Below are 27,677 nucleotides of genomic sequence, written 5' to 3' on the forward strand. Positions count from 1 at the left end.
CTCTTTCCTCTCCTCATCTTCCTTTTCTTTTACATCCACTAATGGTCAGTGTTTACAATACCTCACAGTTGTTTCCTTTCATTTAGGAAGCCGAACAAACTAGGACAGACTACTATATTAGAACATTGTTACTTGAATTTCAAAATGTAAGTACTTTAAGCCAAGAATCTACCCTCAGGCTATGATTCAGGGGTGTGTGTCTGTGTCTGTGACTGTCTCTTAAATAGGTTTTAGATGAATTAATTAAACATTTTTTATAGTTATAATGGAAAATGGGAGAAAAATCAGTGACTAAAAAAATTTGTGGCATTTTTCTTTTCACTTCAAATATTTGGACTTTAATAAAAACACCTTTGCCTTAAAGATATTCTGGGAAAACTTTCTCTAGTTATCAGTTCATCTGTGTAAATTGTTTATAACTCTGCAGCTGCATTTTACATAATTACTTATTTTTAGGTCAACAAACACTTATTAAACACTTGATATATGCCAGGTAGTGTGCTCTGTGCTGGGAATTACAAGCAGATAGAATCCCTGGTCTTTTCCTTTGGGGAAGACAGTGCATAAAAGAAAATGTTACATATAAAATGCAATACACATGGGACACGGTAGAGAAAAGTCCTGAGAGGTCTGAATGACCATGGCTAGGCGGGATGATTTCCTTAAACTAGAGATTTCAGAGAACTATCTAATCATCCTAAGAGGACACAGGGTCAGAGTGATCTTCCACAATAAAAAGGTTGGTGGGTCATGGTAGAAAAAGCAGTCCATAGAACCACGGTGGCATACCTATGGCATGTGTGCCACAGCACACAGAGCCTTCTCTGTGGGCATACCTGCCCACTGTCACCCCAGCATAGTTCGTCAGAATTTATTACTAGAAAGCCAGAGGGAGGTGGGGCTGGGCTGCTCCCCTCCCCCTCTCCATGCTCACCTGAGGATATTGTCCAGCAGCCCAGTGGGAACTCTTCTTCCCTCCCCTGTCTGGGGTAAGGTGGGCAGCTCACATGCTGTGTGAGGGTGCAACCTAGATGGCAGCCTGTTGAGTCTGTGGTGAAGGTGATTCCCATATGGTGGTGTTGGAGGAGAGCAGAGTGCTCAGGCCGCTCCCCTCCCGCTCTCTGCACTTGAGTCACCTGCCTCTAGCAGCCCAAAGGCGGGCGAGGCACAGTAAGTACTCTGTCTCCAAAAAGGATGTTCATCATTTTCTAAACAAAATAATTTTCTTCCTATTCTGATATTTGTTGTTACTTTTTTTGTTTGTTTCCTCTAAAAAAGTTAAGGCAGAATATCCTCTAGTTAAGAGTTACTTTAAAATTACACTGACTTCTAAATCTGGCATTTTTCTGACTGCTCAAATAATAGAATTTATTTTTAATTAGAAGGTAAAATTTAAGAAACTGAAAATTTTTTGATTAGTTTGTTTTCTGTAATTGTGGGTACTTTAAATGATCTTTTCTGATCTGCATTTGAGACACTATAGCTTAAAAAATTAAAAAAAATTCTTATTTAATATCCCTATATTTCAAGTCCAACAATTCATCAGGGTATCATTAATGTCCTTACCATTCTTTTCAAAAAAACATTTTTAGAGCTGATACTTCACTGCTCTTTTTTAAGTGGAGAAATTGTTTCATATGTTGATATTTAAAGATGTCTATAGTATTCATTGTGAAGTTTTAGATTTAAGTTCCTTAAATATATGTTTTAATTTGACAATTTTGAGATCTCGAGATGTGCAGAATCCCAGGCAACTGAACTTAAAATTTTCTAGGTTTATAATAAAAATTAGTAGTTTGGGGCACTAGGTGGCTCTGTGGATAGAGAGACAGGCCTAGGAGATAGGTCCTGAGTTCAAATTGTGATTTCAGACATGCCCTGGCTGTGTGCCACTGGGCAAGTCACTTAACCCCAATTGCCTAGCCCTTATTGCTCTTCTGCCTTGGAACGAGGAACTTAATATTGATTCTAAGATGGGAGTAAATTATTCAGTTAATCAGAGAAGTTTTAGTAACTGAAAACATATATATTTGAAAAACTCATAGATGAGGCAGTCTTCTTTTAGTACAAGGGCTGGGATTTTTCTGGGACCTTACAGTGATTTTTTTTTTAAATAAGATTTTAGCTTTAGCATCACAGGAAACCACTTTTCTATAGGCTTTTCTGTCCCAGCAGCTACTTTTTGGCATTGATTATAAGTTAAAATTTTAAGTTCTATCTCGGTTTTCATGGAGATTTTATATTCTACATCTTAGTTCATCTTACTTGGCTTCTGATTTTCAAATAGAATTTGTACAACTTGTAAGCATACATAAGGCCAATCTGTTGCATTACTATTATTTATAAGTGTATGTAAAATATATGTATACATACACACTTAAAAATGATAGTAACAATAATAACTAGCATTTATAAAGTGCCTATATGTTTCAGGCATTGTACAAATCTTTAATTCCCACAACAACTCTGGAAAGTAGTTGTTGCTAATGAGAAAACTGAAGTAGAAAGAGGTTAAGTGACTTAACCAGGGTCACATAACTTCACTATCTGAAGCTGGATTTGAAATTAAGCATTCCGAACTCCAGGCCCAGCACCATATCCAGTGTGCCACCTAGTTGTCAAAGGCTCCATATTGCCATCCCTAGAATGTGACCTCCCACACTCTTGTATAGGCACAGAATCTAGGAAAATATAGGTTTTTACTACGACTCTGCTACTATCTGGCTCTCTGGACTTAGGGTTCATCACCTAACCTCCCTGATCCTCTGTTGCTCAAGTGTAATATGTAAGCACTGAACCGAACTGCTGCTTTTAAAATTCTATGCAATCATCTTCGCATTGTAAAAGATTGTTATGCCCTTTCTATTTCCCCTTTCCCAAAGTGATTGGGGAGAATAAGGAAGGAGGTAATTTATGCTTTATTTCAGAAATCTAAACTAAGTTTCTTACTATTAGGACCATTTTTTATTTTTGTCTTTTACTCTCCATAGCATCTACCATAGTAGCACACTAATTTAACAATATAAATTTTAAAACAAACATTTAAAAACAATAGCTATAAGCTATACCTGTGTATCTTTTAAAAAAATGAACAAAAAATCCCTTTAAACGTGAAAATATATACATTTTAAAATTCAAAGACTATTTTCAAAGTTGTTTGTTAAATTTCTGAATTTCTTCAAGGAATCTCGTAGACTATATCAATTTCATTATGTGAACTGGCCAGACCATGACGTTCCTTCATCATTTGATTCTATTCTGGACATGATCAGCCTTATGAGGGAATATCAAGAACATGAGGATGTGCCTATTTGTATACACTGCAGGTACAAAATAGTTTTTAAACATTGTTGTAATTTTTCTTCTACTTGAAGTTTAAATAAAGTTGTGATTATTTCTGATATCTATATATAGCAAACTAATATTTTACTTATTTAGGCATAATTTATTGCTTGTTTTGACTTGCATTTTTTTGTGATGCTCTTTCACTTTGCATTAAAGGAATTTTTTTGGTAAAGGTATATAAAAACATGGTTTGAAAGATATCAACTATATTAAGTATAAATGTTATAGTAATCATCATATTAAATATATAAATATGTTCCAACTTTGGGAGGGAAGGTACCAATAGTTGTAGAGATTAGGAAAGAATAAGTAGAGAATGGTGATTAAACTCCCATCTAAAAGAAAATCAGAGGGACTCTTAGTTGGAAGTAAGTAGGGAATACATTGCCAGCATTTGGATTAGCCATTGCAAAGGCACAGAAACAAGTCATGTGAAGAATAGAGAAAAGGTTGCTTCTTACTATGATATTAGGGTTGGGTGATTGCCAGAGGTAAGAAGGATAGATTTAGGAGGTGATCAGTAGATTCTTTTTTTACTTCACTCTCTGGTTCTACAATATGAGGACGATTTTCCTTGATATTTCTTGAAGGTTCTTTTCTTGATCATGGCTTTCAGGTAGACCAATATTTTTACAATTCTCTCTTAGACCTATTTTCCTGATGAAATATTTCACATTTCTTTCTATTTTTGCATTTTAAAAATTTGATTTTATATATATATGTATGTATATATATATCTCCTTTTCTATTTGGCCAATTCTGCTTTTTAAAGTATTATGTTCTTCAGTATTTTTTCGTGCCTCCTTCAACAAGCTATTCACTTTTTTAATAATTGTTTTGCAGTGCTTTTGTTTCTTTCACCAATTTTTTCCTCTACCTATTTAATTTTTAAAATCCCTTTTGAATGCTTCCAGGAATTTTTTTTGGGGTCTGAGACCAATTTATATTTTTCTTTGAGGGCATGGATATAATTGTTTTGACTTTGTTGTCTACTTCTCTAAGTTTATATTTGCGTCTTCCCTATCACCTTAAAAACTTCCTATTGATCATGTTTTGTTTTTTTTTTAATTGTTTCCTTATTTTCCCACCTTCTTTCTTTTAATATGTTAGAGTTGGGCTCTGCTCCTGGAATATTGTCTAAAGCTTCAGGTTTTTTTTTTTGTGTATCTGTTTTTAGAGCTAGTTTGGGTGGGTGGGGGAGTCGAGGATTCAGAGGATGTAGGGCGGGGGGGAGAAGCTGTCTTAAAGTTTTCTGTTCTTCCAAGGTACTGTACTCTAAAGATAAGTATATTTACTACTCTCTTGGCCTGTGTTCTGATCTTTTGAGCAATCACATGTATGCTTTTCTGCCCTGGAAATATGACTTCTCCCCTGAGGTAGCTGGTATGCTAGTATATTCCTCCTTGCCTTGGGATGCAACCCAGGAGTATGACCCACATATGGGCAATACAACAGTTTTTAACAGGGATTCTTGTATTCTTCTGACCAGTTGTCTGAAGCCCTTATCTTTGGACTGAGAGCCCTGTTGGTTTATTTACTGTGAGCTTAAAGAGGTGCAACTGGATGCAATCTTGCTGGGATATTGCTTGTGCTGGATTGTGTTGTAACCCTAGTGTGATAGATCTTTTCCTTCTGACCTTTTAGGTTGTTGTGTGGGCTGGGAAATTGTTTTATCCCACCTCTTGTTGGTTCTGTTGCTCCAGAATTTGTTTTGAGGCATCATTTTAAAGATTTTTGGAGAAGAATTTGAGACTTCAGGAGAGTCACTGCTTTCCTTTGCCATCTTAGCTCCATTTCTGATTTATCTGTATTTAGTTTTTAATCTCTACAAAACTTTTATGAGTCTGATCTACCCATGTGTAGTAGGTTGCATTGATACAGAATGAGAAGGAAAGAGGCAGGATTTCACAGACATTTTCTGCTTCAGATTGAATCTTCATAGCTACACAGTTGATTTAAAATTTTAGAGAATTCACTATCTCACTGTATTAATTAGGAAAATATAACTAAGTGGTTCTTTTCAATAAGAATTTTCCCATTGTGTCTCAAATTATAGAAGATACTTTGAGAGAAACAAATAAAAAAACCATTGTTATATGATTTCTCATTAATGTCTCAAGAATAGGACAAAACAGGGAAAATAAGTTCCCTCAAAATTGTTCATTGCTATAGAACAGTGATTCCCAAAGTGGGCGCTAGTGCCCCCTGGTGGGTGCTGCAGCAATCGGGGTGGTGGGGTGATGGCCACAGGTGCATTTCTCTTTCCTATTAATTGCTATTAAAATTTAAAAAAAAATTAATTTCCAGGGGGCTAAGTAATATTTTTTTCTGGAAAGGGGGTGGTAGGCCAAAAAAGTTTGGGAACCACTGCTACAGAAGATAGTCCTATGCAGTCATCTGTATAGTAAAGTTTTAAAAATACTTCTGTTTAAGGATGATCTACTGATTACATTAAGCCTTAAGGGAAAATGTTATGGTTCCTTCTCAAAAGATTGAGCCTCAGAAAAATAATCCATATAAAAAAAATCAAATAAGGAGTTGTCGTGAAAGTTGGACAACCTATTGGATTACATACGTCTTGGAAAGATGATAAAAATGGACAATGAACTTTGTATGTCCAGCAATGACTTACAAAGAATATGTTGGTTTGCTTTTGGGAAATTATGTAATGCTGCCAACGATTAAATATCTCTCTGACAAACACCAGTATTCTTCTAGTGATGCTTTCTTAATGAATCATAAATCACTTCAGTTTCTAGGGGATAAGAATTCTTGGTGACCCACAGGGCAGTGGAGAGATTGAGTGAGAGCGGTAGAAGGTGGTAGCAATATTACTAACAAAGGCTCAAGTGCTAGCCGTGACATAGGAAATTATCTGGATAAATGTATGTTTGGAAAAGTAATTAAATATTGTGGGATTCAGAAATATGGTGAATCCATGCCATGAGAACCCATTAGTGCATGAGAAATGTTAAAATAGTTAGGTGACTGCTTTCAAGGTAGTAGACTCTCAGAAGATTTATGGAAGAACAATGGAGAAGACCACCTTCATTAGTGGAAGGCATAGCCAAACCATTGAGACCTGACCCAATGAAGTACAATTATGAATTTGAATTGTTAACAAAGTGGTAGTACTAGGATATGTTATGCTTAATATGAATGAATGCAGTATTTTAATTGAAAAGTAGATGTACTTAGAAATAATTGCATAAAATTTTAGTTCTCTATGTGAAAATATCTACCATTTTGCTGTGTTTACTATAGTTATTTTTATAATAATTATCAAATAGTATTTTTAAAAATTTATGTATCCATAGTGCAGGTTGTGGAAGAACAGGAGCCATTTGTGCCATAGATTATACATGGAATTTGCTAAAAGCTGGGGTAAGGATCATTTTAATCAGTATTATATCTGATGTTTTCATAGCTTTTCTTACAAACAAGTTGAAGAGAAAAGAACTTTGAAAGTTCATATAGTTATAAGAAACTTTATATCTTAATATATGCACAATTATTTACATGTATCTATCATTTGGAATATAGACATTTATAGATGACATGTACTGATAAATTAAGGTTTGGGGTTGGGAGGGTGATGAATATGCCACTTGACTTTAGTGAGTGGGTACTTTCTATTAAGTGCCTTGTTTTTTTGTTTTTTATAATACCCATATCTTTCATTTTAGAATCAATTCTTTATATTGGTTCCAAGGCAAAAGAGTGGTAAGGGCTAGACAATGAAGTTTAAGTCATACCTCTAGAAAGTGTCTGATTCCAGATTTGAACCCAGGACATCCCATCTCTAGGCCTGGCTTTCAAATCACTAAGCCACCTAGCTGCCCCCTTTTAGTAGCTTTTAAAGTGTCTCTTCTGGTGATATCAGATCACTTTTTAAAAAATTATTCATTTGAAAGGTTTTTTTTAATTAGTTAAACTTTTCTATGTGATTCTCACTTTTTGCAGTAGCATATTTACATTAAAAAAGTTTGATTACAGGCCTAATTTTTTTCCTTCCAAAAAATATGAAGGGTTCTGCTGGCCCTACTATGCTTTAATCTTCATGCATACCTTGTTTTATTTATTACTTGTGATACACATTCTAACCCTGCCTTCTCTTACCATATAGCATTAAAAATTTTTTTTAATATATGATTTTAATGGGGGGATGAACAAAAAAATATTTCTGATAATTGTCCATTTCAGAATTAGGGCTTATATTTTATTTTAAGCATTAATACTCATTTCAGTGAGTTCAGAAATTTACTTGAGCCAAAGATAAGGAAGAAAGGGGAAAAGAAAACCCCATTCTGTCTGCTACCATGTGACCTTTTTTGCCCAGTTTTTATTCTCTAATTTTGTGAGTCAATAAACAAAGGGAGATAGGAAAAGGAAAGAAGGGGAAGCCTCTTCCCTTTACTATTATCCTGCTATCAGCAACCCTAATCTACAGCCACTAACTTCCATCTATAACCCTTTCCTCAATCTGCTCTTCTCTTGTCTTCCGATTTAGCTAACTAGAAACTTGGCTGCATTCATAAGCAAATCAAAATAAGAAAAGTTTTGTTTATTTCAAAAATAGCTACCAACTGTGTGACCCTGGGCCCCAATTGCCTAGCCCTTGCTGCTCTTCTGTCTTAGAATTGATGCTAAGACAAAGTTATGGTTTAAAAATATATGTAGCTACCAAGTTTGTTATTCAGTAAAGAGATATTTCTTGACCCTATTATGTTTGAAGCATTATAATAAGTATTCTGGGGGAAACAATGTATAAGATACAATCCTTTTCTCCTAGGACTTATAATTTAATTAAAGTTAATAAGGCTTGTGATCATTCAAAAGTAGAAAGTTAATATAAAATAAATGATAAAAGTGTAAATATACATTTAGTCCATTTCTATAGCTATAGTTGAGTACAATAAGTTGGTGGGGGGTTTTCTCACAGTGAAATCAATGATCTTGTTATGTCTAGTATGTGAAAAGAAATTTTAGAAAGATTTTTCAACAATTTTTTTTTGTGGAAAAAAAAGGCAGCAAAAAGAATTTGGTTAATAAGAATATTTAGATTAAGCAAAATACTCCTTTTTCTGAGTGTACCATCCAGTAAGTTAGGGTTTTAACAGTATGTTAACTTCAAGTACCTAAGTACTTTATGTTAATTTTGATGTGATCATAAGAAGTCTTGCTAAAAATACTTGATTAATTAAAGGATCTTCAATTTTATTTATGGTCCCTTCTTTTCTCACAAAAATGAGAAGCTAGGAAATGATACATCCCTGGTGAGACAAACATGGAGTTTTCCTGCACTTATTCCCCCTTTTCCTGGATTTTGCCAGAGTTAAAAATAAGAAACAAGTAAAAGATAGGGCAGGAAATAGCAAGAGTAGAATTTCAGAGATTGCTTGGCATAGTCAGGATGGTTTTTTTTATGTTCCATTCTTTAGTTTATCCTGATGTCAAAGGCCCTGCCTATGACTAGTAATGGGATATGGTGGAGGGAAATAAAATGACTGCCAATGAGTAAGGGATATAGGCGTAAGATGCAAACTGTACTTAGGTTGAATTTTCTTTACAGTGATTTCTCAGAATTCATGCAATAAATTATTTATTTTAGAAAATACCTGAAGAGTTTAATGTATTCAATTTAATACAAGAAATGAGAACACAAAGGCATTGTGCAGTACAAACAAAGGTATATTTTTCTTTCTTTTTACAACTATATTGTTACATTATGAATTCCCTGGCTATTTAAAGATCTTGTACTTTGTTTATTACTTTTTTGGCCCACAATAGGAACAGTATGAACTTGTTCATCGAGCTATAGCCCAGCTGTTTGAAAAACAACTTCAAAAATATGAAAAATATTCAGACTGGAAAATTTCTGATGTAGTGGTGAGTTATTTGGATTTGAAATGTTCTACAAGTTTTTTTTACTAAGATATAGTAGATATATCAGCTTTAAGTTATCTAATTATGTATGAACTTCTTTTAAGAATTCTTTTCTTGGAGACAGCTGGGTGGCTCAGTGGATTGAAAGCCAGGCTTAGAGATGGGAGGGTCCTGGGTTTAAATTTGGCCTGATACACTTCCTAGCTGTGTGACCCTGAGCAAGTCACTTAACCCCATTGCCTAGGCCTTATTGCTCTTCTGCCTTGGAACCAATACACGGTATTGACTTTAAGGTAGTAAGGGTTAAAAAACAAACAATTTTTAAAAATAATTCTTTTCTTTGTGGCAATATTTAATTTACAGTGTGGCTGCTACTTAATGTTGAGCATGCTTCTTGGCTATGTCTCTTCTATGATATGTTCAAGAAATGAAAATTAATTTCCAACTTATGTTTGGTTTCAATAAATTAAGTCTTTGCCCTCAAAATCAGGCAACATATGATAATGCTAAATATACTTTTTAAATTATCAATAGAATTCCTGCCTTCCCAAAGATGTAGTTATTTTTTGACAATTTTAATCTTATTTCTCCTTTTCTTGGTGTTAATTTGCATTTATTTTCCTCTCACCTCCTAACCTAAGATATTGTTTTATGTAATCATTTTGAATCCTCAACCTTTATTAAAAACCTCATGAAGAAATAAAATAATTTTAGCCCCTTTATCAACATACAGAGGAGAATTTGGTTCCAAGTCAAAAAAAATAATTAAGGAAATAATCTAGGAGTGAAATGAAGAACTAATTAAGAGTGACTCCTTTTTTGTTTGTTTTGTTTTGTTTTGTTTTTAACTAGGTGATTTAGCAGTTTATTTGTCATGAATGAGGAAAGTGAGACTTGTAGAAGAGGTTATTTCTCTTAAGATCACTTAGCTAGTAATAGAATTGGATGAAAAAAAACCAAAACAGTTTTCTAACTATTTTGGTTTGGTATTACTTTCATTATTCCACCATAGTTGGTGTTTTTCAGAAACTAAAAAGAAAAAACTTGAGGAAGGAAATGAAACATTTATAGGAAATGGTGAGACTCGGAAAAGTAAGGTTCTGAAGGACAGGTTTGAATTTAGGAATAGTTGAATCTTTTCAAACATGCAGCAATCCTGTGATAAGCCCTAGAGAATACATTTTCAGAATAAATTCCTGATAGCTTGCTTGTCACTTTTTCATTAAAGTAGTATAGAAAACATATAAATTTTGATTTATTTGAATTCCTGATAAAAAGGAATGGTGGTAATGTGTTTATTTTTAGGCTTTTTCAAAATACTGATCTTTTTTCATTTGTTTCCTTTTTTTCCCCCCAAATTATTTAGTTTTAACATTTTTTTTTTATGTTTTGAGTTCTAAATTTCCCATCTCCCACACCCACTGAGAAAAAGCAAGCAATATAATATCAATTATACAGGTAAAATCATACAAAACATATTAAAATATTATTTGTTATTGGATTATTTCCTGAGGTGGGGAGAGGATGGATATTGGGAAAAATTCTCACAATATTTAAAAAAAAATGTCAAAATTTATTTTTAAGCAGGAAAAGAGATAGAAACTATTCCTATGATTTCACTGGTATGGAGAACTCTACAGAGAAGAAATATCCTTTATGAGGGTATATTAGCAACTTCTTTGAGAACTTAGAGAGTTTCAGGAATTTAAGCAAAGTTCCTACCTCCAAGTCCATGTTTCTTTTCCTTTTGCCCTCCCCCTACCTAAATGTCTTATACTGCAAGTGTATAGACGAAAAGATTTTATTTAAGGCCCAGACTAAAATTCAAGCTCTGTTTAACTGACCTTTGCAATCAAGAAGACAACAGCTCAAAATATTAAAGACCTGAGAAAAGCTCAAATTACATACTCTGAACCATCCTAGTTCAGCCAGCAAATACTTGCTTATCTTACTGAGCAATCAAGGCATTATTTGGCGGAATAAGCTCACTTGACCATCATAAAGAAAGACAGATAAGATGATGATTAGCAGCACTGTTTGACAAAACAAGAAATAGTGATAAATTGGAAGAACCTATGGTAATCTTTGTTAGTTCAGACTAAGCCATAAAAACATCCACAAAACATTTAGAATTAAAAAATAAAAGAAAATGGAAATTAAGGGGAATACTATCATTGTTATAACAATCTCTTCATCATTGATGATAATAGTAGAGGCAACATAAGTCATCTTGGAAATTGATTTTTAAGATATTTCAAAGAAGATCCCTATGAATACTGAAAATGCAGCTGAAAAATATACCTACAATTACTGATTCCTATGCATATCTTCTCATTTCTTTGTAATCGTTTTATGAGAATTATGCAAATTATTTGGTTTGTATTACCTTATTGTTGAGGGTAGCCTCAACAAAAAAAAACAAAAATGGTATAAGGGAAAAAGAAAAGGGAGTAGACTTTCAGAGATAGGTGATATCTTCCCAGTCACAGGGCTATTTAAAGTGTATGATGGAGATAAATTCTTGCCAGATAGAATGAAATGAAACAGTTACAAATTCTTAAAACTAAGATTCCAAAAATAAATTAAATATAAAGTGGAGGCAGTATGGCCAGAGAGCAGAGCAGTTCATCTGAAAAGCATTCGTGGGGTTTAGTGGACTGAAAACTCATGAGTGAATGGTATGACACCACTGGGAAAGTTAAAAGAATCTTGGATTGTGTTGAGAAAAATGAGACAGTAGCTCTGTTATACTTTGCCAGACCACAAATACAATACTGTATTTAGCAATAGATGCCACATTTTTGAAGAGTACATTGATAAGTTGGACACTGTCCAGAGGAAGGAAGCAAGGATAGTAAAAAGTTGGGTTTATTCCTTGTTAAGATCATTTGAAGAAGCAAGTGAATTTTGCAGATCCAACACATGGATAATAGATTAAAAAAAATTTTTTTTAATGTTCTTATTACTGCACTGTTGACAACAATGAAGCCACAACATTTGGACCAAATATCCATTTTCAAAGTCCTTGAAGTGCTTCTTGATAAAGTGGAGACAGAATGGGGGAGGGGAGGACAATTTAAAAAGTGAATGGATTAGATTAGATATATACTGTTACAGTCCATGGTGGGTGTGACAAAAAAGTGTTGAGAAATTAATTTTCAAGATATTTGGTAGAGGAGAAGAAAACACAATTGTAGGGGAAAAAAAACCTCTGACATTATTACCCATAAAAGGGCATTCAGGAGAATCTTAATAACCACTATCCTAGAATCCTGTTGGCCAATCTTTATAACATTTTTAGGAGAAATTATACACCAATAACATACATTTTAATATTGAAGGGGACAGAGAGGTCTTTACAAAGCAATATTCCATGATGTACCATATCTTTAGCATCGCATATTTGACAGAGAGAACACAGAATCTCACTATGGTGATTGTGGAATTCTTGGAGCAAAACTTGTATCACGAGATATATCTCTTCCTCGCATACTAAAAATTACAAGACTAAAAGATAAAACAGAAGGACCAGCAAATTAGAGAGTAGTTGTGTTCCTTAAATTGCAGAAAACCAAAAACCTTAGGGAAAAAAATAATTCTAAGTAGCTAGGAGGCTGATTGGAAAGAGAGCCAGTCCTAGAGAAGGGAGGGCTCAAATCAGGCTTCAGACACTTTTTAACTGTGACCCTGGGCAAGTCACTTAACCACAGTTACTTTACCCTTAACTTCTCCTTTGCCTTGGAACCAACATAATATTGATTCTAAGACTGGGTTAAAAAAAGTAATTATATTCTTGGTAAAGAGCAATTACAATTGAATCCAGAAAACAAAAGGCCATAAACCCCGCATATGTTAAAATCCTCAAGAATGTTAGAAACCTTTCGTTGTAGAGCTCCTTCTTAATGGCCTCACCTTCAATGCAGTGGTGAATACAGGCAAGCTTACCAGCTTGTGACTTGGGATCCTGCTTGGAACTTTGCTCTGTTCCCACTCTCAGTCATTAAGTCTAAAACATTCCTATTTCTGTGGTGCACACCATAGGAAATAGTGAATAGCAGCCACCAGATACAAATGACACTTGAACTAAGTGGATGGGCCAGAAGATGCTTGCAAGATGAGAAACTTAGACTATATTCAGAGCCAGAGTCTAGATTAAGAAAGAACATTGGGCTTTAGGGAAAGAGAGATGGGAACCCAGCTGAGTTAAGTCTTCTCCCTCGAGAGGAAAGGGACTTGGCAGGTCCATTGGTGAGGATGTAGTTTTGAGTGTTTATGCTACCATCCAATTCTCTCTTTGAGGTAGAAGTTTTCACACATTTCCTATTAACTAATAGTTATCTATTAAAAGTAGAAAGACAGGGTAGTGTAAGAAACCTATCCTCCCTCCAAATGGTGCTGGACTATTTGGGCTGGAATTCAGTTTTTACTCTTCTATGACATTCAGGGTCTTTATTTCAAGACCAGTTTTCATCTATTTGTTTTTTGCAGTGTATATGCAGAAGGCCTATAAGGTTGAGAGTAAATTAGAGAAGAACTTTGATTTTTTTTTTTCCCTTTTGGCAGGATGAAATTAGTACTGAAAAGATTGTTAGCTCTCTGGACCTTGAAAAAACAGATTCTCCCCCTCCGAAGCCTCCACGTACACACAGGTACCATACACCATGTTTTCCTTTTTGGTTTGGAAGAATTATTTCTTATGGTAGTATGTAGTTTCATCGTTTACATTGATTTACAGATTTAATGGATTTCAATTTACGGTTTTTTAGTTTATGGATTTTAAAATACGGTTCTTGCTAGCTTATAGCCTTTGATAGAGTTCTTAATTTTGAAGCGTAGGACTTACAGTAAACCTTTTGTTTTGTTAACTTCATTTTTCTCTCTTTTTAAATAAATTACTTCTGTTTCAAGGGAGTTTGTTTGCATAAAATCATGTGCTGCTACTTTTAAATTGTTCTTAGGGAGGAAAATAGGAGTAACAATAACTAGAGTACTGACATTTTGCAATTATTTTCAAGGAGTTTAAAGTGAAAGTGCAAGAACTATAGACTTAGAATTGATTTCCTTTTTTGATAGGGTTATTATACTAGTAAATCTGGAGACTATCTTTGACATGACATACCTAGAATTCAGCACAAAGCATATGAAAAAACTCATATCCTTAAGTCAAAATGCTAGATTTGTGCTAGATGATAAAGTATAGTTAAGTCAGTTTGAAATTGGTTTAAAGGACAGAATCAGGGTAGTAGTTAATGGATAAATGTTAGCCAGAAGAGAAGTTCCAAGTAGAATGGCCCAGAGTTCTTGTCTTTGACCTAGTGCTATTGACCATTTTTATCAGTGAGTTTGTCAGATATTCTTGTCAGATTATATAAATTGGGACATTCAGTTGTGCTGAATAGAAGGACTAATAAAGATTTCAATAGTATGTAGCAGTAGTCTGAGTCTAATTGATTTAATAGTGGCAAAATGTGGCTGGATAATAGTTTTCATAAATAAGATTGGGAACTTTAATACGTATCAATATGACATTGTAATTTAAAAAGTTATTGTTTAGGCCATTTTAATAGATTATACTGTCCATAACTAACAGATAAACTGTTTCCCTTTTTCTGTCAGAAGCAGCACCATTTTCTAGTCTGGCTCATAATGTCATTTTATTCTCCTCATTTTCCCTTACTATGCATATCTTAATTTATGTCCCAAATTGGCTGTTAGTTACTAATCTTTTTGCAATTGTACATCATGAACATTGACATACAAGATGATCACTCTACCATGAAACAAATATTTGTTGCTTTTGGACTCAAAGTAAACCCAATTCTTTTCCTTTATTTCATCTCTGAGGTAGGAGCAATCCTTTTATAAATCTGAACTTCCTTTTTGCTTTATTTCATATATATATTTATATACACAGATAAATATAAAGAATGCCAAGATCACTCTTGAATATGTCTGTTTACTGGTATGTATCTAACATCTAAATAAATATGTTAAGTTCTCACTCTGTAGTAAGCATTGTTTGAGGCACTGGGAATACAAAAAGAAAATATATAAAAGTCACTACTGATGAGAAATTTGCATTCTAATAAAAGATATAAGTACATATATGGATATATTCATCATAAATAGAAAGTGAATAAATGCAGCATAAATGGAAAACAAATTCAAATATATATCAAGTTATAAAGTTGTATTTACAAGGCAGTTTTTTGATTTGGAAAGGATTCTTATAGAAGATGGCTCTTTAGCTGTTTTTTAAAAGGAAGAGTGAAATTCTCTGAGGAGGAATTTCATTCTGTGCATGTGAGACAGCCAGTAGAAAGATATGGAGACATGAGATAGGACACATAGAGTGAGCAACAGAGAAAAGGTCAGTTTTTCTAGTTCAGGGAACAAGAAGTGAATGAAATGTTCATTGAGGCTACAAAAATAAGTTGGGGCTAGATTTAGTAGGGCAAAATTAAACTTTATAATAAAAAGGTATATTTTCTCTTAGAGATAATAGGAAGCCTATGAATTTAATTTAGTAAGAGTAGGAATCACACAATGAGCTCTCAAGGAAAACTACTTTGGTAGAAATATGGAGATGTAAGTGGAGGTGTTTTTTGCATAGGGAGACAAATAGGAGAGGCTGTTGAAATAACCTTAGTGATTAGATGATGAGTGTGGTGACTTAAAATAGAAAAAAATCTCATTATGATATGGTTAGAAAGGGGGAAAGGAGACATGGTAGAAAATGAAGATAACAGTAAAAATTCTAATGTTAAATTCCATAAGAGATACTGACAAATATGAATTATTTCTCAGTTGATAGCATTTGCTCTTTTAAACCAAATTAAATTATTTTGGTTTTTATTTTTTAGCTAGAATTAAGGTTGAGGTTATTTGTGTGTGGTTATTAGAATGTCTCTTTAATAGTGTCATAGATCTCTAAAACTATTCATAAGTACATTTTAGTTAGTAAACTAAATTAAAAACAAGAAGAGGTTTCTTTGATTCAGATATCTAAACGTTGTTTAAGATGTTAAGAATCTAAATACTTTTTTACTAGTTTAAAATGTATAGATAATTCAAATATTGCTAGTATGAATTTTTAGCATTGTTTAAGAATGTTTTATAACTTGTAATTTATCTTCATAAATAAATTACATCTTTGCTACTTTATGACTAATCATAATCTGACTGTTACACACTGAAGATGGATGGCCATGTCAGCCTTTCCCAATTTGTGTGATGCTTGATGTTGAGTTCAATTACAGAAGAATTAAAGAATTCCTATCTGTTTTAGGTACATCATATTGTATTATATGACCTTGACATTTGTACTTTTAATCATAAAAACCAATAATATCATACATATATATAGAATGTCTGGTTTAGTTGAAGATTTTTCTTTAGGTTACTGGCCATTTCTTATTTGAATGACAACTTCCTTTGCTCTCTCATTTTATGGAAATGCTCAGCTTAGCTTTAGAAGTGTGGATAATTGGTGCTTTCCTTATCTGGTTTTCTGGTCATACTCAAAATACAGTGGTTAAATGGATTCCTCCCTCCCCCCCTTACTGTGATTAAGAAAGATCACAAAAGTTTTACAATTAAGTATTTTAACATAACAAGAAAAATAATCATTGCTTCATAGTACCAACAAGTTTTATTTTCATGCAAAGCTACTAATTGTTATGGATGTCTATGCTTTGAAGCATACTCCTACTCCCAGTGTGTTGGCATTTGTCATAACTATTGATGCAATGCCAAGATCTTGGATTTAATCTTAAAAAGAAGAAAAGTGTTTTGTTTTTACCAAGGCTAAACCTTCTCTTCCAAATGATATGTTCTGATTTCATTTCCAGACTGACTGCTGTGGATATACAGGATATAACTCTTTGATTTAACAATGTCATTTATCAAGATTTAAAATATTATAAGCATACATAAGATAATCATTCTTTTCTTCCAAGGTAAAAAACTTGAAATCCCCAAAGTTTATTTCTTTGAGGATTATTCATGTCAGATTGTATCCAGGCATATACAACTCACATTCAAGTTGTAGATGGTATTTCTGAACATTCCATCCCAACAATATTAGAGTATATTACCAAAAAAAAACAAAAAAAAAAAAAACCCTGAACTTGGAGTACTGAATATTTGGAGTTAAATCTCATTCTGACTTCATCATGGCTCTAGACCTAAACCAAATTACTAGCCAACTCTCTGAGACTTAAATTTTAGAGAAAAATGTCCATCTTAGAGGAGATTGAGTAGAGAAACATCATATTTTGAGTAAATAAAATTGAGGGCTGAAATTAAGGGAAAATACTAGGAACAGTAATGTAGCATATAGAGAAAAGTTAATGGACAGTTTTTAATACAGTAAAAAAAAAAAAAAAAGCATCATTTCCAAGACCGAAGAGTGGTAAGGGCTAGGCAAATGGGGATTAAGTAACTTGCCCAGCGTCACACAACTGAGGTCAGATTTGAACCCAGGAGCTCATCTCCACTGAGCCATCCAGCCTGCCCCCTTTAATATAGTTTTATACTAACTACCATCATTTAAACAAAGAACAGTTAGTAGAACTACTAAGAGCAAGACAAATTTCATTCAAAAAGTTGACTTCTGAGTCTGTGAGCTAAGAATAGTGATTTACAATAAACTAAATGGTTAAAAAATTAGTAAAAGGATATGAAAATTGTTTTTTTTACAGAGAATATATTGTGTGTAGAAGAGTTGAGTGATTAATATATAGATGTGCATAATTGAATAGAGACTTCTAAAGTTTTGATACAAATTCTTCTAAATAAATGCCTTAATACTTTTATTCTGAAAAATAGGCATGACCCCAAAGTAAGGCTGTTTGCACAAAAGATAAGAAAATGTATGTATGTAAATAAATGTTCCAATCAGAAAAATATGCCTCTGGTCTGTGTGATCCTGGTTTTACCTGACACTAGCATTATCCTAAACTGTATTCCTTTAACCCACATTTCACTATATTCTTGTAAAAATAAAAGGTGACTGTAAAATAATACAGCAGTGGATTATCAGTTTATAAACTGATTTTGATACTCTTCTTGCTGTGCTTGCAAAGTAACTTCAGTTTATATTAGTGAAGTGAAGCTCATAAATGAATTTCTCTTCAGGTCCAGGCACAAGGACACTAAAGAGACTCTTGTTTTTTTGTTTTTTTTTTTAATAACAAAATATTTATTGAAATATATAAGGATTAAAAAAAGGATTTCTAACTCCGCCCAAATAAAACTCCCTAGTTCTATAAGGAATACTTCCCCTGTTTTCACAGGCTACACTAATCCTTCCTGATCTGACTAACCCAAATTTTTACTATTCTAAATAAACTACCACTTTTATCCTTATAATTCTTAACTTTGCCTTCAAGGTATAAAAATAACAGCTAGCTGGTTGAGTCTCAACAAGAATCAAGTTAGGACTCTGAGCCTTAGCAGACCCAGAGTCCAAACCAAAGACCAGGTTTTCTTTGTTTTAACTCTGAGAATACCAATCTATAAGAACCGGGATGGATAGTCACTAATGTTTCCCAAGTTGGGAAAGGAAAACACTAAGCTCCTTCAGGTCTTTCCCTCTTTTCCTTCTATCTCAGTCAGAGAGAGTCTCTGTTAGTGACTGCCAAATGCCAGAGACCAATCGCCTTGGAAAAACTGTTAGACTTGAAACTAACATTCTGCCTCAGCTCTATTTGAAATTCCAATTATTTCTCAAGCCAGCTTCTCTACTTATCTCTAAACTAATAAAACAATACTTATTTTCTAATATCATCCTTATAATTTCCTCCCTTCGAGCATACTTATGCCTGTCCTTTGCTAAAGTGAACTAATACCTGTAGTATACAGAATTGGGGGATATAGGTTTTTTTTTTTTTTTTGACCATTGAAACACAAAGGGTTTATTTGTTTGAAGAATGTTGTTAGGAAGGTGGATTAAAGGAAAGCCCTATCAGTTATCTCAGGAACCTCAGGTGGGGGAAGGGAAGTGAAGATGAATCTGAATAAGGACCTGCCTTATTCAGTTTTACAAAATGCTATCTAAAGGGAATAAATGATGATTTAATTAAATTATAGATAATGCTGCCATTTAGATAACTCTTCACAGATTTAACTCCTCTCTAATTTCTCTCCTTATAAACTCCACAGCCACTAAGGTAAGGGAGGGAAGGCAGGATGGTATTAGGAAAGGAAGATATAAAGGGTCTATCTAAAATAATAATTTCTTAAGTAAATATATTAATGCTAGGCTAAATTTCAATATTGAAGCTAGATAATCCAAGAGCTTGCTCATTGACTTCCTCCCTCACGGAAGATCCAGTCAACTCCCTCTCTCCTCAAGATTCTAAGAGCCCAACTGCTTTTGGAACTCGGCCAAAGCTAGAAAAAACTATATCCCCCAATTCTGTATACTACATACCCTATAAGGTCTTTGGTGTGTTCTAACATCTATCTCTAAAAATATAGATTGTCCTTAATTCAGCATTGGTAAAAGGCAAGTCCATATATGTAGAACAAGATGAGAATTTAGTGAATAAAAATTAATTTTTTTGTTGTTTTTTTAGTCGTATAAAAATGTACTAGTTACTCTCTTCATGAATAACCTGTGTGTGTTGCCTGGAGGGAGGTCAGGTAACTTCTACAGTAAATAATTTACCATGTTGTGGGATGGCTGAATGTTTTTGTTGTGCATGTAAAATTAAAAGAGAATAAGCCTTCTCTAAAATGATATTGTCTTTAAATGCTGTACAGCAAATGTTTTTCTTTCTTGTTCCTTTAATGTTATCTGATTATTATCTTAATTTAATCAGAAAAATAAGCATGGAAATGAAAAAGTGGTATTTTGTGATTTTTCTTTTGTAGGAAGAACTTTTGAATTTAAGGTCTTCTGTTTTTCTAGATTTATAACCATTAATGGTATCTTCTTCCTTATGCTATTCTTTAGAACATGTAAAAACTTAAGATGAATTTGGAGTAGATGATTTCTTGGCCATTCTATAGGTCATAATAATGAGCTAAATAATTAGACATACTAAGTAGATCAAGTGAAAACATTAATTTATTGTTATGCAATGAAAATAATGAAAGAATAAAGTTTTTAACATACTTGCCAAGCCAAAAATTAAGGAAAGTTTATAGAGGAGAAAAAGCTTTAGAGTTTGAAATTTCCAGTCAAAATTTGGAAAGTGATAATTTTTTCACATTTTCTTTTGTAATTAAAATTAATTATGCAATTAATTATTTATTATTTACATTATTTATGGTATATAATTTTTATACTAATAATGATTAATGTGAAAAATATTAAAAACGAAATTCTTTTGTAATTCTGTGCTTGTCATACATCATCAAATATGAGTGAAAGAAACATAAGAAAAGAAAGTTAATGAAAGGATAAACCTTTTATAGATTTTTTTAATCTTAAATTTAACATTTTAATTTTGAGTGTCCTGCTTTTATCTCTTATCAAACTAAAAAATAAATTTAAAAGCATAATAAAGCAATAAATCAGGACTATTCTGTGGAGCTCTGCTCTATGGAGAGAGCAGAAAAAACAGAAGAGCATCCCCACTCAGAAACTTGGGAAGAAGAAGGGGACAACCTGTACATAGAAAAGCAGATATGAAATATATTTGGAGTAATGGGGTGTTAAACTCTGGGGAAATCAGAAAGTATGGGGAATAAATTATGAAGAAAGCATGAGAATAAAATGTCAGTTACAAATAGCAAGTAGGCCATTTTAGCTAGAATGTAATAAATTCCCAGCAGAGAAGCTTGTGTCTTGGCTTGGAAAGGAGCCTCCTTGAAAGAAAAATCACAAATCTAACCATGACATTGTCCTTATCAGTTTGATAGCTGTGTGAAAGATGGATTGGAAAGGCAAGAGACTCTTGGGTCAGTGAAACGACTGCAGTAATCCAGTTACTGAGTTAGAAATGAACAAGACTTGGTAATTGATTGGATGTGGCATGGTGAAGGAGACAAGTCAAAGATAATGAGTTATGATCTTGAATAACTAGATAGTGGTACTTCCACAGAAAATAAGAAAGTTAAGAAGAGTTATGAATTTCAGAGCAAAGTTGAGTCCTTTTTTGGATATTTTACATTGGAGATGCTTTGTGGGCATCATGTGGAAATGTCTAGTGAGAAACTGATGATGCGGACTAGAGCTCAGGAATGAGACTAAGGAAGGCTGGATCTGGGAGCATAAACGTAAAGCCTATAGGAGCTCACAGAGATCAAGTGTGGAGAGAAAGACAAGGACAGATCCTCAGGTATAGCCAGGGTTAATAGATAAGACATTAAGTATCTACTATGTGCCAGGGACCATGCTAAGCACTAGGCATATAAAAAGAGGCAAAAGACAATTTCTGTCTTCTAGGAACTTCGAATTCAATTGCAACTGCCAGCACGCAAATATATATAAATCAAGCTATATACAGAATAGAAAACAATTAACAGAGGGGAAGGCATTAGAATTTTAAAAAGTTTGAAGAATGCCTCCAAAAAGAAGGGATGTTAATTGAATCTTAAAGAAAACCAGGGAGGTCACTAGGCAGAGTAGAGGAGTGAGAGTGTTCCAGCTATGGGGGGCAGCCAGAGAAGGTACCCAGAGCCAAGAGATGGAGTGTCTTAATCATGAAATAGCCAGAAGACCAGAGTCACTAGATAGAAGAATATACGTTGCAAGAGTAAGGTATAAGAAGACTGGAAAGGTAGAAAGTGGGGCTAGGTTATGATGAGCACCACAAAGAGGATTTTATGTTAGATCTTAGAGACAATATGGGGTCGTTGGAGTTTAATGGGTACAGAGGTGACAAGATCAGACTTTGTACTTCAGGAAATTACTTTAGTAGCCAAATGGGTAATAGATTGGAGTAGAGAGAGACTTGGAGTGGACAGACTCACCAGCAGTCTCTTGCAGTAATATAGGCATGAGGATTGAGGGCTGGTACAGGGATGGGTGCAGTGTCAGAGGGGAGAAAGCAGCATATTAAGGAGATGTCACCTGGGGGAAATCCACAGGCCTTGGACACAGCTTGCATATGGGGAGTGAGAAATTATTAGGGGTCTAGGACAGTACACTTCCGTTGTGAATCTGAGGGACTGGGAGGATAGTGTTTGCTTTCTTTCCTGATGGGAGGGGGATGGTTAGGGGAACTTTAAAGGGTGCAGGAGGATATAGAAGCAGGGAATGTGGATAATTTTTTTTTTAAGAGTTTGACTTGGAAAGGGAAGAAATATAGAAGGCAGTAGTAGTAGGTTGAGGTGATGACAGAATCAAGGGTGAGGGTATTAGAGAAGAAGCCCGGGGCAAGGAGGAGAGAAAGCTGTCAGAATTGTATATGGAAGGAACACTGATAAACCTTGGAGTCAGATAACTTGAGTTCAAATTTGAGTTATGTCACTTAATAGCTTTATGCCTTAATATATTTCCTTATGTATAAAATGGAAAAAAAAAGTAATACCTGTAATACCACATCTTCAATATGTTAGTTGTAAGAATCAAATGAGATATAATGGCTAGGAAATAAGACATCTTATGAATGGAAAGTGCTACTGTGAAAATTTAAGTTATCATTAAACAATTATTGCAAATTTTATGAACTTATACTTGAAGAATTTAATGCCATTCATTTTTTCTCAGTTGCCTTGTTGAAAGGGATGCTAAAGAAGAAATATTACAGCCTCCAGAACCTCAACCTGTACCACCCATCTTGACACCTTCTCCTCCTTCAGCCTATCCAACAGTTACTACAGTATGGCAAGACAATGACAGATATCATCCAAAGCCTGTATTGCACATAGTTTCATCAGATCAGCAGTCAACAGACCTCAATAAAAATTATAATAAGCCATCAGGACTTCCAGGGAAGAGTGAATCAATAGTTGAACACATGGAGAAGAAACTGGAGCGAAACTTAAGTTTTGAAATTAAAAAGGTTCCCCTACAAGAGGGACCAAAAAGTTTTGATGGAAATACACTCTTGAATAGAGCACATGCGATTAAGATTAAATCTGTTCTACCCTATGCCACCGAGAAACTCTTGAAGTCACAGGATCTAAGTTCAGGGGATTTAATTGAAGATATTTCTCAAAACACTTGTGTGGACTGTGGTCTATCACCATCTGGCAAAGTTTCAGTAACTACACAAGAAGGAATGCAGAAAAGTTCTGATACACCCCCAAGACCAGATTGTTTGCCTCTCAAAGAGAAAGGACATGTTATATGGCCATTACATGGTCCTGAAAATGCACTGCCTGTTCCTGATGAGTCTGAGTGCAAAGACTCGGCTAACCAATGTCAGGCTACTAAAACTATTTTGCTAACACCAAGCCCCACGTTACAAGTAGAACCTAGCAGTCTTGTGGATCATGATAGTAATACACTTTTAGTTAGAGCACCCCTCAGTTTTACCAACCCTCTTCACTCTGATGATTCTGACAGTGATGAAGGGAACTGTGATGGAGCTATTCCCAAGAATGTGACTAATATTTCAACAGCAAGTGCTACAGTTTCTGCTGCCACTAGCACTGAAATCATTTCTACTAGAAAAGTATTACCAATGTCCATTGCTAGACATGATGTACCAGTTACAGTATGTTCAGGGGCTGAAAAAGGTAGGTTGTATTCAGCTTCACTCAAAAGATCTCAAAGTATGGTGTAAAGATACTAAGCGTGTGAGTTTTAAAAATATTTTTTTCCTAAATTTCCTAACCTAAATTGTAAGATACTTTAACCCTTAAGTTTGAAAATGAATTTTAGTTGTTATATCACATTTTTTCTGCCATTTTTTTCCTCAATGTAATATCTTAATTCTTTGGCATAAGTTATAAGAATTGCAGAAAACAAAGTGGATATTTTTTATATCATAGAAAAAAATATTGCAGGGAGGATGCTTAGTTCAAAATGCTATTAAACCCCACTGCCTGGATAACTTGTCTGACCACTTGATGTCACTACTATTTCTCATGAAAATCTATTAGTAATCTTTATGTAGAGATGAATAACTTCTTTTATTGTCAATGGATTTTCACAGTAAGAATATTATAAGTTAATATCAAATTTTCAACTTTGTTTTAAAACTGAGTAGTACTTTCAACATCTCTGAACTTTGTAACTATAAACTGAAGGATGTGACAATATTTGTCTATTCATGCACATAGAGATGTTGGTGCTTATCAATTATATCAACCCAACCATATAATCTGAAGGGTAGTGATATATACGATATAGGAATAATCATAGACTAGAGCAGAGCTCCAAGACTATCCCTATAAAATGAAATTGTAAAGAAAATGGGAATACTCTTAAAATTTAATTCTAAACCTAAAAAAAAAAAAGCCAAATTTTGGGGGAAATATACAGATATTCTCAAACATATGTGCATGATATACACATATATAATAGATTATGATTATGTTAACATTTTTCTTCACAGTTTAATGATTATTTGGGGGAAGTTTGGCTGCCACCTTCATTAACAATGTATGAAGAATAGTTGTAATTTGTTCTTTTGTTTTTAAAATATTCCTTTTAATGTAGTAAATGGTTACCTCCAGGTAGCAGAACAGGCATGTAAGACAAAAATAGTTTATCCTTTGGCTGTTGGCCACATTTTTTACCAGTAGTTGAGTAGTCCTATGCACATATAAAACATATATAAAATATGGCCTATTTGCAAGTACTATGTAAGGGATGATTTTTTTCCTTTGTTTTCAGGCATACAAAAATTGTGTGTGTGTGTATATATGCATATACTATGTGTGTGTACATGTTTTTAAAAGTTTGGAAAACAGACATCATATCGTTTAAATTAAACTTTTAATGCATGCAACTCTTTCTCTCTTCCTCTCCCTCTCTCTCTCTCTCTCTCCTTTGTTTTCCAGACATTTTATCTTTTCTATACCTCTAGATGTTATTTCTAAGATATATTTGGGCACAGTGAAGTTAGCCCAAGTAGTCTGAGAGTTACCATGACATTTAGGTGAATATTTTTTTTTATTGGCATTTTTGTGGCTTTTTTTAAATGTCTTCAGAAGGCACTTAATATCATTTGATATGAAAAATATTTCCCAAACTGGTTTACATCAAGCTTTTATTCTTTTAAGGACAGCTTATCTTGTTTATTATACTTGGGGATTATTTTACTCATGTTTTTGTCCTTGTTTTGAAAAAAATGACTTGGGGAAGAGAATGCCTGAAAGAATTGTTGCTACCTACAACATCGTTTAAGGAAAAGTCTTTGAATACGTCTTACTCTAAAAGGATGGATGAAATCACATGCTGTTTCCTAAGCCCTGCTCTTTTTTTATCAACATTTTCTATTGTTTATTTTTCTCTTACCCAGTTTAAAATGAGCTGCTAAATCAGCTTGGCATTAACAAAGCATTTAGCTGCAGCATGCTTTGAGTTGTATTTGCTTGGATGAGCACTGGTAGAATTTGCCCTCAAAAACTTTGAATAGGGAACAGCTGAGTGGCTCAGTGGACTGAGATGAGATGAGAGGTCCTCAGTTCAAATCTGGTCTCAGACACTTCTTAGCTGTATCAACCCAGGCAAATCACTTGTCCCTTATTGCCTAACCTTTACCATTCTTCTGTCTTAGAGCCAATACACAGTGTTGATTGAGTCTAAGATGGAAAGTAAGGGTTTTAATAAATAAAAATTTTAAAAAAACTTTGCATATATCATCCTCTTAGTAGACAAGGCATATAGGTAATACACTGAAGAGGGAATGAGGAAATCCTGAGATAATATAGGCACTTGCTATTTGACTTCGGGCAAATCATTTAATTTCTTTCTCTCTCAGTTCCCTTCTCTATAAAATGGGGGTGGTAATAGCAAATATCTCTTAGGGCAGTCTGTCGTAGGGTTAATATAAACCTTTATAGCACTATATAAATATTATCATCCTTACTTTTTAGCCACCTTTGACAGAGTCCCATTTTCAAATATAGATTTGTCTTAATTTTAATATTAATTTTAATATAGATTTCAGTTCAACAGCTCTGGGAATCTAAATTTTTTTATTCACATCAATTGAGTGATTTAAATGCTAATTTTCTCTGGGAAATTATACTAATTTTTGTTTTAATTTAGAACAGTAACTTTCTGGTAGATTTTTCTGAAAGCCACATTCTATCGAACTACATACTGAATATGATTTGAAAATACCTGTGGAGATTGTACAAACTATTAATTGACAATTCTTAACTGTCAATAGTCTAATCTTGAAGTGTTTTTTAAAAATCTTTTGCTTTCCCATTTACATGTAACAACATTTTCAACATTCATTTTCCAAAATTATAAAGATCCAAATTGTCTCCCCACCCCTAGTAGTGGTACTTTTGATTAATTACTTTAGTAGTGGTAATTTGACCTGGGTGGGTGTGTGTGTGTGTGTGTGTGGTGTGTTTATTATCATGCAAAACGTACTTTCATATTGGTCTTCGCTATATGAGAATACTCATTTAAAGCCAAAACCTTTGGGTTATTTTAAGAGCAAAAGTTATCAAAGGAACATGTGGTGGTTTCTAGAAAGCTAGTTTACAGAATCTACATACATTATAACTGATGGAGTCTGTCTCGTGTGGCTAAACTATACATTACTGATATAAAGCTCTTGAGTTGCCCGCTTATATATCTGCTATCCATTGTCATACCAGTTATCTTCCAAATGACACTTATTGGTCACAAAAGCAGTCGAAATCTTAGATTTAAAGCAAGAAGAATCACCAAAAGCAATTTACTCAAGTTCCCTCATTTTACGGGTGAAGCTGAGGTGGAGAGAAGCTAAGTGACCCATTCAAGGATACATGGGTTCTGTGGGAGGCAGGATTTGGACCTAGATCTTATGGCACCAGGGCCATTGGTATTCCCAGAGGCGGGTCTAGGTGATTCAGTGTAAACCAGAAGTATCAAACACATCCCACAACATTCCCTAGCAGAGCTGGGACCAGATTAAAATGTAATTTAGAAATATTTAACAGAAAAAGAAAAATACTTTAAAAGAGATAATGTTAATAATGTGGTTTTCTAAGTAAGTTTGCAACTTCAGGGTTCCTAATGTACTGTTCTTTTTGAGTTTGATACCATTGGTGTACACCATTACTACTACTCAATTTTTTTTTAATCTTTTTTTTTTTTAATCTTTTTTTTAACCCTTAACTTCTGTGTATTGACTTATAGGTGGAAGAGTGGTAAGGGTAGGCAATGGGGGTCAAGTGACTTGCCCAGGGTCACACAGCTGGGAAGTGTCTGAGGCCGGATTTGAACCTAGGACCTCCAGTCTCTAGGTCCGGCTCTCAATCCACTCAGCTACCCAGCTGCCCCACTACTACTCAATTTTAATGGCTTGTGATTTTATTTATTTTTTTCAGCATGTTATTAAAGTTGTCTTCATTGGCAAAAGACAGTACAAAAAAAC

At 34.0% G+C, this 27,677-nt stretch overlaps 1 protein-coding gene across 3 annotated transcripts in view; it reads left to right on the forward strand.

Moving 5' to 3' along the window:
• Positions 1–27,677, forward strand: part of PTPN12 (protein tyrosine phosphatase non-receptor type 12) — a 141,285-nt gene that overhangs the window by 106,639 nt on the left and 6,969 nt on the right. For all 3 annotated transcript variants that reach the window (XM_044679861.1, XM_044679860.1, XM_044679859.1), the window contains exons 7-13: positions 87–146; positions 3,184–3,326; positions 6,663–6,729; positions 8,957–9,034; positions 9,136–9,234; positions 13,795–13,880; positions 22,895–23,868. In XM_044679861.1, coding sequence (XP_044535796.1) covers positions 87–146; positions 3,184–3,326; positions 6,663–6,729; positions 8,957–9,034; positions 9,136–9,234; positions 13,795–13,880; positions 22,895–23,868 — 1,507 coding nt within the window. The remainder of the gene's footprint in view (positions 1–86; positions 147–3,183; positions 3,327–6,662; positions 6,730–8,956; positions 9,035–9,135; positions 9,235–13,794; positions 13,881–22,894; positions 23,869–27,677) is intronic.

The sequence above is a fragment of the Gracilinanus agilis genome, chromosome 5 (assembly GCF_016433145.1).
Source record: "Gracilinanus agilis isolate LMUSP501 chromosome 5, AgileGrace, whole genome shotgun sequence".
Lineage (NCBI taxonomy): Eukaryota > Metazoa > Chordata > Mammalia > Didelphimorphia > Didelphidae > Gracilinanus > Gracilinanus agilis.